At 40.3% G+C, this 14,691-nt stretch overlaps 1 protein-coding gene across 1 annotated transcript in view; it reads left to right on the forward strand.

Annotated features, from left to right (window-relative positions):
• Positions 1 to 14,691, forward strand: part of ctnnbl1 (catenin, beta like 1) — a 177,624-nt gene that overhangs the window by 74,955 nt on the left and 87,978 nt on the right. Inside the window, exon 9 of the mRNA XM_060836293.1 lies at positions 2,029 to 2,087. Coding sequence (XP_060692276.1) covers positions 2,029 to 2,087 — 59 coding nt within the window. The remainder of the gene's footprint in view (positions 1 to 2,028; positions 2,088 to 14,691) is intronic.

Consider the following 14,691-nt stretch of genomic DNA (forward strand, 5'->3'; position numbering starts at 1 on the left):
AGCCATTTGAATACAGAACTGGTTCAAAGTTAGAAGACAGAGGATGGTGGTGGAGGGTTGTTTTTCAGACTGGATGCCTGTGACCAGAGGAGTGCCACAAGGGTTGGTGCTGGCTCCACTACTTTTCATCATTTATATAGATGATTTGAATGTGAATATAGGGGGTATGGTTAGTAAGTTTGTGGATGACACCAAAATTGGAGATGTCGTGGACAGCGAAGAAGGTTACCTCAGATTATAACAGGATCTTGATCAGATTGGCCAATGGGCTGAGGAGTGGCAGATGGAGTTTAATTTAGATAAATGCGAAGTGCTGCATTTTGGAAAAGCAAATCAGAGTAGGACTTGTATACCTTAATGGTAAGGTCCTAGGGAGTGTTGCTGAACAAAGAGACCTTGGAGTGCAGGTTCAGAGCTCCTTGAAAGTGAAGTCGCAGGTGGATGCGGTTCTGAAGAAGGTCTTCGGTTTGTTTTCATTTATTGGTCAGAGTATTGAGTAGAAGAGTTGGCAGGGCATGTTGCGACTGTACAGGACATCTGTTAGACCACTGTTGGAACATTGCATGCAATTCTGGTTGATGTTGCGAAACTTGAAACGATTCAGAAAAGATTCACAATGATGTTGCCAGGGTTGGAGGGATTGAATAGGCTGGGGCTATTTTCCCTGAAGCGTCAGAGGCTGAGGGATAATCTTTATAGAAGTTTATAAAATCATGAGGGGCATGGATAGGATAAATAGACAAAGTCTTTTCCCTGGGGTGGGGAAGTCCAGAATTAGAGGGTATAGGTTTAGAGTGAGAGGGGAAAGGAAAAAAACGAGACGTAAGAGGCAACTTTTTCACGCAGAGGGTGATATGTGTATGGAATGAGCTGCCAGAGAAAGTGGTGGAGGTTAGTACAATTGCAACATTTAATAGGCACTGGGATGGGTATATGAATAGGAAGGGTTTGGAGGGATAGGAGCCAGATGCTGGCAGGTGGGAGTCTGTTTGGCATAGACGAGTTGGACCAAAGGGTCTGTTTCTGTGCTGTACATTTCTCTGACTCTATAATTCTAATAAATTGTCAGGTATGATTTCCACGCATGAAGCTGTGCAGACTGTGCTTGATTACATTAGATATTTCAAATTACAAGTAGCTCTACATAACATGCATTTCGACGGTGAGATTTGGCTATAATGTCTCTGAAGAATTAGGGAATGGTATTTTGGAGAGTGTTTGCCTCCATTTGAAAGAGTGCCGTTTCAACGAAGATCAGTTTGTGTGCTCCATTCTGTGCATAATTAATGTTCTGCCTATTTTTACATTCTCATTTCCTAATTTATTCTACAACCTACAGTATAGCTGTTGTTCGGGCATCTATAAACAGCTTCCGTCAGTCTTCATCCCCGTGTCATTTCTTACCTCCACCCAAATGGATTTTTCCAGTTCAAGATAATTGTTTTCGCTATTTACTTATTCCATCTTGCACTAACAAAGCTATCTCATCACCCTTTCCTTCCTGCCTAACCTTTTGAAAAGTAACATGCCCATGAATTGTTTTTGTCCTACTTTTGATGTCTTTGTAGCTGTTTTTCTGTAATTATTATAAGACTATACCCATTAGCTTATGATGCCATTCTGTGACACATGCACAAATGTTTTCTTGATAAATTTGAAATAGTTCTCCCATTATGAAGAAGGGTATTAAACAGTTTTTTTTAAGTGTCATTGAATTATTTGGACTTATTTAGTATTTCTGTGAATACTTGAGGACTGCATTGCTTTTATTTAATTTGTCCATTGTATTAAATGTTGAATATCTTGATTGTCTGGTTACTTATATACCAGGTATATTGGTTATATTAAAAAACAGCTTATTTAAATGCAATATTATGGCAGCGCATTACTATGGTGAAGCGTTTCTGGTTTTCTAACACATTTGTCTGTCTTCTGATTGCTCCTATAATATATTGTGCCGAAGTTAATACACAGAGTGTATCCATGTTTAATGCTGTAATATCTGACCAGCAGTTCTTCTGTTTTCAGTCAATAGGGAATTACTTGGTGACCAGGAAGGAATCGATGTGTTGCTGCAGCAGCTGTCAGTGAGTATCTATATTCTGTAGTCCCTGACTCGTTCAGTATACTTAATTTTTTTTTTAAAAATGCATCAGAGGTCTTCTCTCATTATCAGTCAGATATAAATTGTATCTGAATTCTCAGTGCTATTTCGCATATGGGTGTGAGCATGAGGTTTTTTCATCTGCAGCTGTGGATGGATTATAAGCAGAAATTTGAAAAGAAGAACTTCAGTGTAATGCCTTTCATTTACATAGGATGTCCCAAACTATGGTAGATCTAATTAATAACTTTTTTTAGTGAAGTCACTTGTATTGTAGGCATGTTTTGAAGCTGATTGTGCACAGCCCATTTCCATGAGTAGCATTCAGATGCATGACCACTTGATCTGTCTTACTGATATTGGTTGAAAGAGCTTGTTGGAGACCTTATGATTCTAAAAGTCATGAAAATGGGATTTTGTGCGTTGTAAGTAAGTTTCTTCAATATTGCATTGTCTAACTTACATTGCTTAAGTAATAAAGTGGACTTGAACCCACTGTCTAAGGTGACTTATTACCATCTAAATCAATGTGCCACAAGTGGGCTCCAATTGATTTTACATTAGACTTCAAATTTATTGTGACACTTGCTTTTCAGGATGTTGCACAGTTTAGGACTTTGGCACAAGATTAGACAGGCCATTTGGCCCTTCATGTCTGCTCAAGGCACTATTTGTAGCAAATAATTCACATTCTGAAAGATTGAATATTTCCATCGCCTTGACCCAAGATTTAATCCAGAAAAGAATGACGTCAATGTTTTGGTACCTAACTGAATTTTACATTGTGATTTCACTGATGTGTTTCACATATTTCCCTCTTGTTCCAAGTTATTAAATTGTCAATAGCTGTAATTGAGTCTGCAGGGATGATACAAGAATGAAACTTCTAGACCTTGTACCTCCTAATACTGAAATGACATGATATACAAAGTTTGGGAGAAGATTTGTAGCTCGGGTGCTCGTTGTTGTGGTTCTGTTCGCCGAGCTGGGAATTTGTGTTGCAGACGTTTCGTCTCCTGTCTAGGTGACATCCTCAGTGCTTGGGAGCCTCCTGTGAAGCGCTTCTGTGATGTTTCCTCCGGCATTTATAGTGGTTTGTCTCTGCCACTTCAGGTTGTCAGTTTCAGCTGTCCGCTGCAGTGGCCGGTATATTGTTCCAATGTAGTGTACAAAATCCCATGCAAGGACTGCACAAAACATTCATAGGACAAACAGGAAGACAGCTAACGATCCACATCCATGAACACCAACTAGCCACGAAACAACACGATCAGCTATCCTTAGTAGCCACACACGCAGATGACAAGGAACATGAATTTAACTGGGACAACACTACTATTATAGGGCAAGCCAAACAGAGAACAGCCAGTGAATTCCTAGAGGCATGGCACTCATCCACAGATTCAATCAACAAACACATCGACCTGGACCCAATATACCGGCCACTGCAGCGGACAGCTGGAACTGACAACCGGAAGCGGCAGAGACAAACCACTATAAATGTCGGAGCAAACATCACAGAAGCACTTCACAGGAGGCTCCCAAGCACTGAGGATGTCACCTAGACAGGGGCCGAAACGTTTGCAACACAAATTCCCAGCTTGGCGAACAGAACCACAACAATGACATGATATAGTTATGAATGAATGAGTAGTATTAGACCATTCAGATCCTTGAGCCTGGTCCACCACTGAATAAGAGCATGGTTGGTCTGTTTGATATTAATTCCACATTCCATTTACCCTGATAATATGTGATTCCCTGGCCTAATTAGAATCTATCTGCCTCTACCTTAAAAATATTTAATGGTACTTATCTCCACCATCTTCTGAGGCAATGTTCCACAGTCTCTCAATCCTCCAAGAGAAGAAATTTCTCCTCACCCTTGTCCTAAATATCTGATCCCTAATTTTTAAGGAGTGCTCCTTGTTTGGATTTACTCACGCAAGGAATCAATCCTTTCCAGGTTCACCTTGTCAAGACCATTGGGGATCTTGCGCACTTCAGTCAACTGTACTGCCCCTTCCGGATAAAAATCCTCTAGTGGAGACAAACCCCTTCTGTCACACGACAACCCATTGATTTCATAAATTCAGTAAATCTCTGAACCTCCTTTTGTTTATTAAATTGAAAATATTAGACAAGCGAAAAGGATTTTGCATTGCTCAGTTGCTTTGTTAACTTTATTTTGAAATAATCATTAGTGCATCACATCATCCATAAGTGTTGTGACCAGGTGAGAATGAAGAACATTTAATAAATTGCTGTAGCATTGGCAGTGCACTAAAAAGAGAATAGTGTTTTATGACATACCAGATAACCTTTCCCCAACAAAAGTGCGAGGTCCAGCCATGCTTTGGCATTTTACCAGTGCCCATTCCTCCATCAGAAGATCAAAATGGGGGATTTTTGCTAATGATGGCAAATGGTCAGATCCATTTGCAAATCCACAGATAATAGAGAAGGCAGAGGACAAGGAAATTGATAGATTTTTAAAAGGAATAGGTTGAAAAGTTGTGGGGAGCCAGCAGGAAAGTAGAAGATGACGTTGTAATGAGACCAGCAATGAACACATTGAATAGCAGTACAGGCTTGAGAGGCTGAGTTACCTACTCCTGCCATTTTGAGAATTACCATCTCCAACAAAAGAGAAATTAGCTACCTCCAGTTTATATTCAACAGCATAACCATGTTAAGAGACATAACTATGATAAAACCTCTGTCAATAACATCTGTGGCAGGGCTTTTAGGAGTGGAAAACTTAGCTGGACCAACCACACATATACTGTGGCTACACAAGCAGCTCAGAGGCTCTGTGTTCTGTGATAGAGATTAATTACTAGTCCAATAGAGTTCACAGCACATTACTGCATTAAAAGTCCTGAAGAAGAGTCTTTCTGTTCAAAAATGGGCCTTATCTATCTTTTCTAACATATTTCTCTTTGGTTGCTCTTTTTAATACTTTTATGAAATTCCAAAGTTAAAATGGATTTTAGACAAAAGTTTGAGTTTGACATTATTTTATCATCAATGAAATACAGTAGTCATTGGTTCTGTTACTGTGCTATTCGTTTGCTGTTGAAGACAGATAAGAATAAAATCAGTGGCACAATTTTTAAGTATTGAATGATGGATATTCTTTTTAAAAACGGATCTGTTATCTGTCACAAAACACATGCAAAATGATTTCTGTGAATTTCTAATTCTGGAAGCCAGCCTTTATTCAAAGGTTTATAATGGCTACAAATTCTACTTTTGCTGAGATATAAGTACTGCCTAAGATCAGTGCACACATGTAGAATGGGCTTTTGTTGAATTCTTTGTTCTTGCTATGCCTTTCTCAGGAGAATAAGGTGAAGCAAAATAAAAAACGGGAAGATTTGTGACATTTTATTTAGAGTGAAGTAATCAAATAGAATTTATTTCGCAACATGAAGGTCCATCTATTTAATTGAATTGAGACTTTTAAATGGTGGCATGGAAGAATTAAATAGCTTTCTAGGCAGTTATCCTTGTTATTAATAGTGCAATAGAAAAGTGCTGAACAATTACTTGCTATAACTATTTTTAGATGGGATATTCTGATAACTAAATTACATCAGTTGCAAAATAGAAAAACTATACAATCTGTTCAGTCTTGTAAAATGCGTAGCAGTAATGTTTGTGTTGCAAACTTAAAGTTTGCTGTAGGATATGATTTCTGCAAAACCGGACAAAAGGAAGGTATATATCAGGATTCCCTCAAGATCTTCCCCTCTTTTTCTTAACCTACATTAATGACTAGGGTCGAATTTCAAAATTTTCATATAACAGACGCTTTAAATTATTGCAACAGGATTGTGATAAATTTCAAGAGAACTTAGACTGATTTAATGGGCAGAAGAATGGCAGGTGAAATTTAATAGTGATTTATTTTGGCAGTAAGAATGAGGAGAAATAAGATAAAATTCAGATCTCAATTCTACAGCGGCTATAAGAACGGAAGGATCCATGGCTACATCTGCACAAGTCATTGAAAGTCAGCAAGGCAATTAATAAAATGGAATGTTAAGCTTTATAAATAGAGGCAAAACAAAAGCAAGAAAGTTGTAAGAAACCCATATAAGGCCTGGTTTGGTTACAATGGAATATTGTGTTCCATTTTGGGCAACACACTTTAGGAAAGGTAAGAAGGTATGAGAGGAAGTGCAGATGGGATTCGTAAAGGTTCCAGCAATGAGAAATCAGTTCTGTGGGTAGTTTAAATAAACTGAGGTTTCTTGGAGAATAATAGATAAACATAGGAGCAGGTGGAGGCCATTCAGCCCTTTGAGCCTGCTCCACCATTCATCATGATCCTGGCTGATCATCCAACTCAATAGCCTAATCCTGCTTTCTCCACAAAACCTTTGATCCCTTTCGCCCCATGTGCTATATCTAGCTGCCTCTTAAATAAATTCAATGCTTTGCATCAACTACTTCCTGTGGTAATGAATTCCACAGGGTCACCACTCTTTGGATGAAGAAATGTTTCCTCATCTCAGTCCTAAATGGTCTACCTCGAATCTTCTGATTGTGACCCCTGGTTCTAGACATACCCACCATCGGGAACATCGTCCCTGCGTCTACCCTGTCCCGTCCTGTTAGAATTTTATAGATCTCTATGAGATCCCCAACCCCCTCACTCAGCGAAAACAATCCTAACCTAGTCCATCTCTCCTCATATGTCAGTCCCGTCATCCCTGGAATCAGCCTGATGAAGCTTAGCTGCACTCCTAGAGAAAAAGAGCATCTTTCTTCAGAAAAGGAGACCAAAACTTCAAACAATATTTGAGATGTGGCCTCACCCTGATTAATTGCAACCACACATCCCTGCTCCTGTACTCTAAATCTCTCGCAATGAAGGACAACATATCATTGTCCTTCTTTATCTCCTCCTGCACCTGCATTCTTATCTTCAGCCACTGGTACAGCAGAACATCCAGGCCCCGCTGCAAACTCCCCTCCTCCATTTTATAGCCATTCAGTTCGTAATCTGCCGCCTTGTTTTTGTTTCCAAAGTGAATAACCTCGCATTTATCCAAATTATACTGCATCTGCCATTGATTTGCCCACACACCCAATCTGTCCAGATCCTGCTGAAGGATCTCTGCAACCTCATCACTGTTCAGCCTCCCACCCAACTTGGTATCATCTGCAAACTTTGAGATGTTACATTTTGTTCTTTCATCCAACTCATTAGTATATATATTGTGAATAGCTAGGGTTCTAGCATTGATCCCTGTGCCACTCCACTGACTGCCGAATTGAAAATGATGCATTAATTCCTACTGTCTCCTCTCTGCCAACCAGTTTTCTGTCCATCTGAATACGTCCCCCCCCCCCCCCCCCCAATCCCCTGCACTTCAATCTTTGGCAATAATCTTTTATGTGGGACTTTGTAAAATGCTTTCTGAAAGTCCAAATATACCACATTGTCTGACTCCCCCTTGTCAAATCTACTGGTTACATCTTCATAGAATTCCAACAGATTTGTCAAGCACGATTTCACTTTCATAAATTCATGCTGATTCTGGCACTGCTTTCTAAACGCTCTGCTGTGAAGCCCTTAATAATGGGTTTGAGAATTTTCTCCACTACCAATATTAAGCTTACTGGTCTGTAATTCCCTGGTTTCTCTCTATCTTCCTTTTTGAATATTGAAGGAGCATTTGCTACCCTCCAATCTGCAGGGATTCTTCCAGACTCTATAGAATCCTGAAAGCCCTGGTGATTTATCTGCCTTCAATCCCCTCAGTTTTCCGGCACCATTTCTCTGCTAATATTGATTATCCTCAGTTCTTTCCTCTCACTAAATCTTGCATTCTCCAACACTTCTGGTACCTGATTTGTGTCCTCTTTTGTCAAGACAGAACCAAAGTATGTATTCAGTTGCTAGCTATTTCTTTGTCCCCTATTATACATTCCTGTTTCTGTCTGTAGGTGACCTATATTTGTCTTCACTAATCTCTTTTTCTTCACATACCGATAAAAACTCTTAGTGCCAGTCTTTATGTTCCTTGCAAGCTTACTTTTGTACAGTACTTTTCCCCTCTTAATCAATCCATTGGTCCTCCTTTGCTGAATTCTGAACTGCTCCCAATCCTCAGGCCTATTATTTTTCTTGGCCAATCTGTATGTTTCTTCTTGGATCAAATACTATCTCTAATTTCCTTTGTAATCCATTTGGCTCTTGTGCAAGGCAGGAATAGACAGTCGATGCAGTTCCTCCATGCATTCCTTGAATGTTTGTCATTGGCCTGTCCATTATCACCCCTTTAAGTAACTTTCCTCTATCTATCAAGGCCACCTCATGCTGCGCATCTTCATTCAGGTTCAGCATTCAGTTTTCCTTTATTCAGGTTCGGCATTCTAGTCTCCAAGTGAACTGTCTCACTCTCTATCTTGATTAAAAACTTCTATCATGTTATGCTCACTCATCCCCAAGGGGTCTCGCACACCAAGATTGGCAGTGATTCCCTTCACGTTACACAGTACTCAGTCTAAGATGGCTTGCTCTCTAATTGATTCCTCCACATACCTTAAGAATTCCTAATCTATCCAGATGGTACTAGTATCTTTCAATATTCATAATGCTATTCCATTCTGGGCATCCCTCTTAGCTGGAACAATAGCATTGTCCAAAGAAGCCTGTTCTAATGTGAAATAGTCTTTCAACAGCTCTGCCTTAAACTGAGAATCACAATGAATTATTATACAGTGTCTTTTACTTGCCCTGTATAAATGTTTTGTGAGCTTCTGATACAGTTTTAAAAAAGAATGTTTCATTGCCATTGACACAATTGTCTTGGATGGTTTGATCGCAGTGGAATATTGGCTAGTTTTCTCTTCCTTAATTTCTCGTGGTACTTATCCCTATTTTTCTCTGAGACAAATATTTTGAATCTATAGATTTGGTCAGAAGCAATAAAGCTTGCTTCCACATTCTTAATCACCTATTGTGATTTTGTTTCATTTTGAGTTCCGAATTCTTGATATGAAAATAGCACAACTACATTGCTGTTGCACTTTATTGTGAAGCTATTCAAGTATTGTACTCACATTGTGAAGGTTTGTAGCTCAGGTTGAGGTTTAGGGTGTAGGTTTGCTCGCTGAGCTGTAGGTTTGATATCCAGACGTTTCATTACCTGGCTAGGTAACATCATCAGTGGCGACCTCCAAGTGAAGCGAAGCTGTTGTCTCCTGCTTTCTATTTATATCTTTCTCCTGGATGGGGTTCCTGGGGTTTGTGGTGATGTCATTTCCTGTGAATTTTCTGAGGGGTTGATAGATGGCATCTAGATCTATGTGTTTGTTTATGATGTTGTGGTTGGAGTGCCAGGCCTCTAGGAATTCTTGGCATGTCTTTGTGTTGTCCCAGTCGAAATGGTGGTTTTGTTTCCTCCGTGTGTCGGGCTACGAGGGAGAGGGTCGTGTCTTTTTGTGGCTAGCTGGTGTGCAAGGTGTTTTGTAAATTACGTTTAGATTACTTACAGTGTGGAAACAGGCCCTTCGGCCCAACAAGTCCACACCGACCCGCCGAAGCGCAACCCACCCATACCCCTACATTTGCCCCTTACCTAATACTACGGGCAATTTAGCATGGCCAATTCACCTGACCCACACATCTTTGGTCTGTGGGAGGAAACCGGAGCACCCGGAGGAATCCCATGCAGACACGGGGAGAACGTGCAAACTTCACACAGTCAGTCGCCTAATACGGGAATTGAACCCAGGTCTCTGGCGCTGTGAGGCAGCAGTGCTAACCACTGTGCCACCGTGCTACCAACGGTGCTTTGCTTGTTATCTGTGTAAGGTATTTTAAGTTCATTAGCTGCTGTTTTAGTGTGTTGTTGTGTTTGTGCGCTACTGTGGTGCCAAGTGGTCTGAGTTGTCTGGCAATCATTTCAGAAATGTCTTTGATATAGGGGAGAGTGGTTAGGGTTTCTGGGCGCGTATTGTCTGAATGTTTGGGTTTGTTGCTGAGAAATCGGTGGACAGTATCATTGGGTGCCCATTTTTGTTGAATACACTGTCTCGATTTCCTTCTCTTTGTGGTTCTTTGGTCCAACACCCCCCACCCCCCCCCCCACCCCCGGCTATCCACCCTATCTCGCCCCTGCACACCCCGTCTCCCCCTTGTCCCTCCCCCACTCGGTAGGCTTCTTTCCCTCCACAACTTCACCCACCCCCCACCCCGTCATCCCTCTTCTCACCCCCCCCATTTCCCCTCTTCTGCCCCATCTCACCTCTGCACCCCATTTCCTGTCTGCCCCGTCTCCCCTCTGCCCACAGTCTCCTCGCTCTCATCCCCCTCCCCCTTGCTCTTTTCCCCTCCCAGCCCGACCCTTCCACTCCTCCCCCTTCCCCGTGCTCACCCCCTTCCCCGCAGCTGCACTCACCCCTGCCCCCCCACTCGCCCTGCCCCCCCCACTCTCCCTGCCCCCCTTCCTCCCACTCCCCTTTCTCCCACTCTCCTCTTCCCCCACTACCCCTCCTTCCAACCCCCCCCCCCCCAATCCTCCTCAACCCCCCTCCCTCCCGCATCACGGACCTCCTACTCCACATGTCCCATATCCACCCCACCCCCTCCAATCTCCTCCTCCTGAGGTAATTTATTAAATTATCATTTATTACCTGCTACCTGGTTGGCTTCATTCATCATTGGGTTAAGAACAAGGACTGCAGATGCTGAAAACCAGAATCTAGATTAGAGTGGTGCTGGAAAAGCACAGCAGGTCAGGCAGCATCCGAGGAGCAGGAAAATCGGCGTTTCGGGCAAAAGCACATTTTAGTTTAAAACCCTATCTACAGCCCTAGTTATGTGATTTACCAGAACTCTGGTCCCAGCATGATTCAGGTGGCCTGTCCATCGAAACAGCTGCTCCTTCCCCAGCACTAGTGCCAGTGTAGCATGACTTTGAACCATTTCTCCCACACCAACTTTAAGCCTTGCGTTGAACTCTCTAATCTTGTTGAATCATGTCAAAGCCCATGGCTCAGGTATTCACCTGGAGATTATTACCTGTTTGATTCTGCTTGTAAATTGAGCCCCTTGCTGCTCATATACCCACGGCAGACCCTCCCTCCTCTGGGATGGGTCCGTCGGCCATTGTGCCATGGCCAGTTTGCATCTCTATTTTATTTACTTAGATATTGATTTTTTTTTTAAATTTCTTAGTGGTCGTTTAGTTTTTAATTTGGAGATTATTTCTCTTATTTACCTTTCATTTAAAGGTAACTTATAATAATGAAATTAGCAGGTATTACCAACAAATGAATTTAGATTTTCTGTGATGTCACGCTTCTTTTGAGCTGGACCCCAATCCTGGTCCTCACTGTATGCTGTTAACAAGACCAAGCAATTAGCTTAGATTATAGAAAATGATTCGTAATATCTGTTCAATCTCTCAATTGTTTTCACCATAATTTCAACATTTAAGCTATTTCATACTCTTAATACTGTCCACGATATCTGTTTGGTTATTCTTTTTAAGCTGGAATGCTGTATGTGACCTTGATTATCAATTTATTGATGTGGCAAATGCTTTTTAATTGATTGTATTCAGATGCATTTTATTGATTTTGAAAGCAATGGCTTCTGCTGTTGGGGCTGTTGCGGCCCAGTGGTAATGCCTATACTACTGGGTAGAAGACCTGGGTTCAAGTCCCACCTGCTCAAAACACTTGTCGCAACATCCATGAATGGATTGATTAAAAATATCTTCTGATCTTGAAGTGCTCTGTGGTAGTGTCCCGAAAACCATGGCCAAGTGACCCAGGTTCAAGTCCACCCTGCTCCAGAAGTGAATAATAACGCCTCTGAACAAGCTGATTAGAAAATAAAGAAACTGACTACTGCTATATGATATAAAGTTGGCTTCAGGATGAGGTTTCACTTTCTATTTTGGGAAACTGGCCAGAAGTATTGCTTATTAACGTGAAGGTTTGCCTGATGAGACTAAAATGCTGTGCTGATTCTGGTTTATGGAGCAAAGTATTCAAATCTAATTTGCCTACAGTTCCATCTGCAGGCATGAACACCATGAAACATTTTGCAATATCAGCTAAAAATTATTCTTTGGGGAAAAATGAAACATGAATTGCAAATAGTGGGAGAAATAAGGACTTGTGCTACCATCTCAAAATGCAGTAAATGGGCTGTAAACTTGTATGTAAATTATGTGTCTTACACAAGCTTTGCTGTTCTCAGGTTTAGCAGAATAACCATGGAAACTGTAAAAGTAGGTGTGATGGGTAGTCTGGATTCCATGGTAGCTTATTTTGTCTGCCTGAGGAGTGTGGTGTTTTTGAAAATCTCAGGGCTTTAAGTATTAGTTGTAGCATTTGGTGCAACAGATCTGACAGTTGTTTAATGCTGTGACATATTTTTAAATAATGGTAGATGTCTGCGAATTACGCACCGAGAACAAGTGATACTGGTGTTTAATGTGAAGAATAATATGCATTGATAATGTTGACTACTTTTCAGCAATTATTGCCACAGCCAACATTTAAAGGAATCAAGGCTGCAATATTATCTAGTGTTTCTTCAGCTATCATTAAACACTTGAGCTTCAAATGATGTATTTTACCTCCATGTCACAACATCCTGAATTTCTGGCTTTAAATCATTCCAATTTTATGATTGCTGTGTACTATACTTGATATCTCAGCTGCATAATGAGTAAATGCTAATGACTTTAGGTTTTCAATCTTGATTAGATACAGACCTGAATCTACCAGCTGAAATGTTGTTCTACTCCCCTCTTTCTACTCAAATATTTCATTTGATGGTTGGTTATAAACCTGGCCTCAATTCAACCACTCCATTCAACTAAATTGATTTTTACTTAAGCAAAACTTTGAATTGATATATTTATGCTGCTGGCTAAATGCAGGTTGAAAAGCGTTGAACGTTTTCATCTCAAGGAACGAATGCTATCTTTGCTCCTCTCCCATTCCATTACCATGTCATTATGATTTGACAATTGTCGAGATACCATTCTTGTAAGGAATTCACACCCTGAATGGTTAAATAATCATCCATCTTGCTTTCAAAATGCTTTTTTTCCCTGGGGTAAGTCACAATTCTATATTTTTTTCATTAGCAGATTGCCTCCTCTTACCTCAGAAAAGGTTTATTGCTGTGATTACAGACACAAGTTTGAATCTGTCTTAGTTTTTGATTTTTAGGAAATATATATTTAAAATTTATTATGTAATTTATTAGTTGACATATTTCTCTTAGATGCTAGCTTAGAATTTACACTCAGACTCTTGTACAGAGCAACATGGAATCTTCACAAAGCAAAACACAGTCTTAAAGGCTATTGAATTTTGGATGTCTGCACAATAATATCAAATCACTTTGATCATACATAATGTATATTGATTAAATGCATGCTCATAGTAGCTGCATGATTATTCAGGAGTGAGTGAGATCCTGTATATCTGTCACCTGACTGTCATTGAGCCAACTGCCACCTTTGGAGCATCCACTCATACAAAGGAAGGGAATTACTGCGACTTGTGCAAGGAATCGGACATGTGTGAGTTCTCCTCCATTGATCCTTGGAGTTTCTGAAGGATTGTTATTGCATGCTGTACCCTAAACAATCGTGTCATTATGGAAGTTTTGAATTTTATTGCATCATGGAGGAGGCAACTTCAAGTGCAAATTGCTACAAATAATATCCAAATACCCTGAGGACTGTTTTATCATTATAAACCATTTTTTATGGCATTGTTTTAATTTTAGAAAGTCGAGCAACTGCTCATGAATAAAACTTAAATGAACATCAATAGATGATGTCTTTTGGTTTGGAAATCTCCATGTTGCTCCTGAACTTAAGGTGATCTTGCTTTTCATGCTTTCTTTTGATTAATTCTCTTAACATTTTCTTAATTTAGAATATGTTCATCTGACTTTACTTTGCATGAAGGGTTAATAACTTAGCACTTCTTGTAATCTTGGAGGTTTAAACTACAGAATTCCACTCCATTTTTCTGACTCAGCTTTTAATGTGTAAAATATAAAACTGTAGCATTATGATGCTTGAACAACAGACAACTTTAATCGAATGTGATTGTTGAACTTGCCCATAAAAATACAAAGGCTTGAAAATTCCTTCAGAATCAATAGCCTTGGGTTAGTAAAATGTCAGCAGTAGCCAACAGTAAGCTTGATGTTGCAAATCTAGTATACTGCAGGCACCTTTTCTGAGTTAAGTGGTATTAACCATAGAATTGTAATGTTGCAGAAGGAGACGATTGAGTCCAAGACAGCCCTCTAGAGAGCAATTAAGTCAGTCCCAGTCTCCTGTATCTGCTAGAAACCTTAAGAGCTTTTGAAACATCTCTTAAAATCATTGATCATCTCCACTTACAGCATCCTCATAGTTAATGTTGAAAGCAGGATTTCCGGGATCTATTCCCAAAAATAAATTTATTTCTTGTCTCATCCACGTAACCTTAGTGTTAACTATTTTTGCCCAACATATCTGAAGTTGTTGTGGTTCTGCTCGCCGAGCTGGAAGTTTTTGCTGCAAACGTTTCGTTCCCTGGCT

The sequence above is a fragment of the Hemiscyllium ocellatum genome, chromosome 15 (assembly GCF_020745735.1).
Source record: "Hemiscyllium ocellatum isolate sHemOce1 chromosome 15, sHemOce1.pat.X.cur, whole genome shotgun sequence".
Classification (NCBI taxonomy): domain Eukaryota; kingdom Metazoa; phylum Chordata; class Chondrichthyes; order Orectolobiformes; family Hemiscylliidae; genus Hemiscyllium; species Hemiscyllium ocellatum.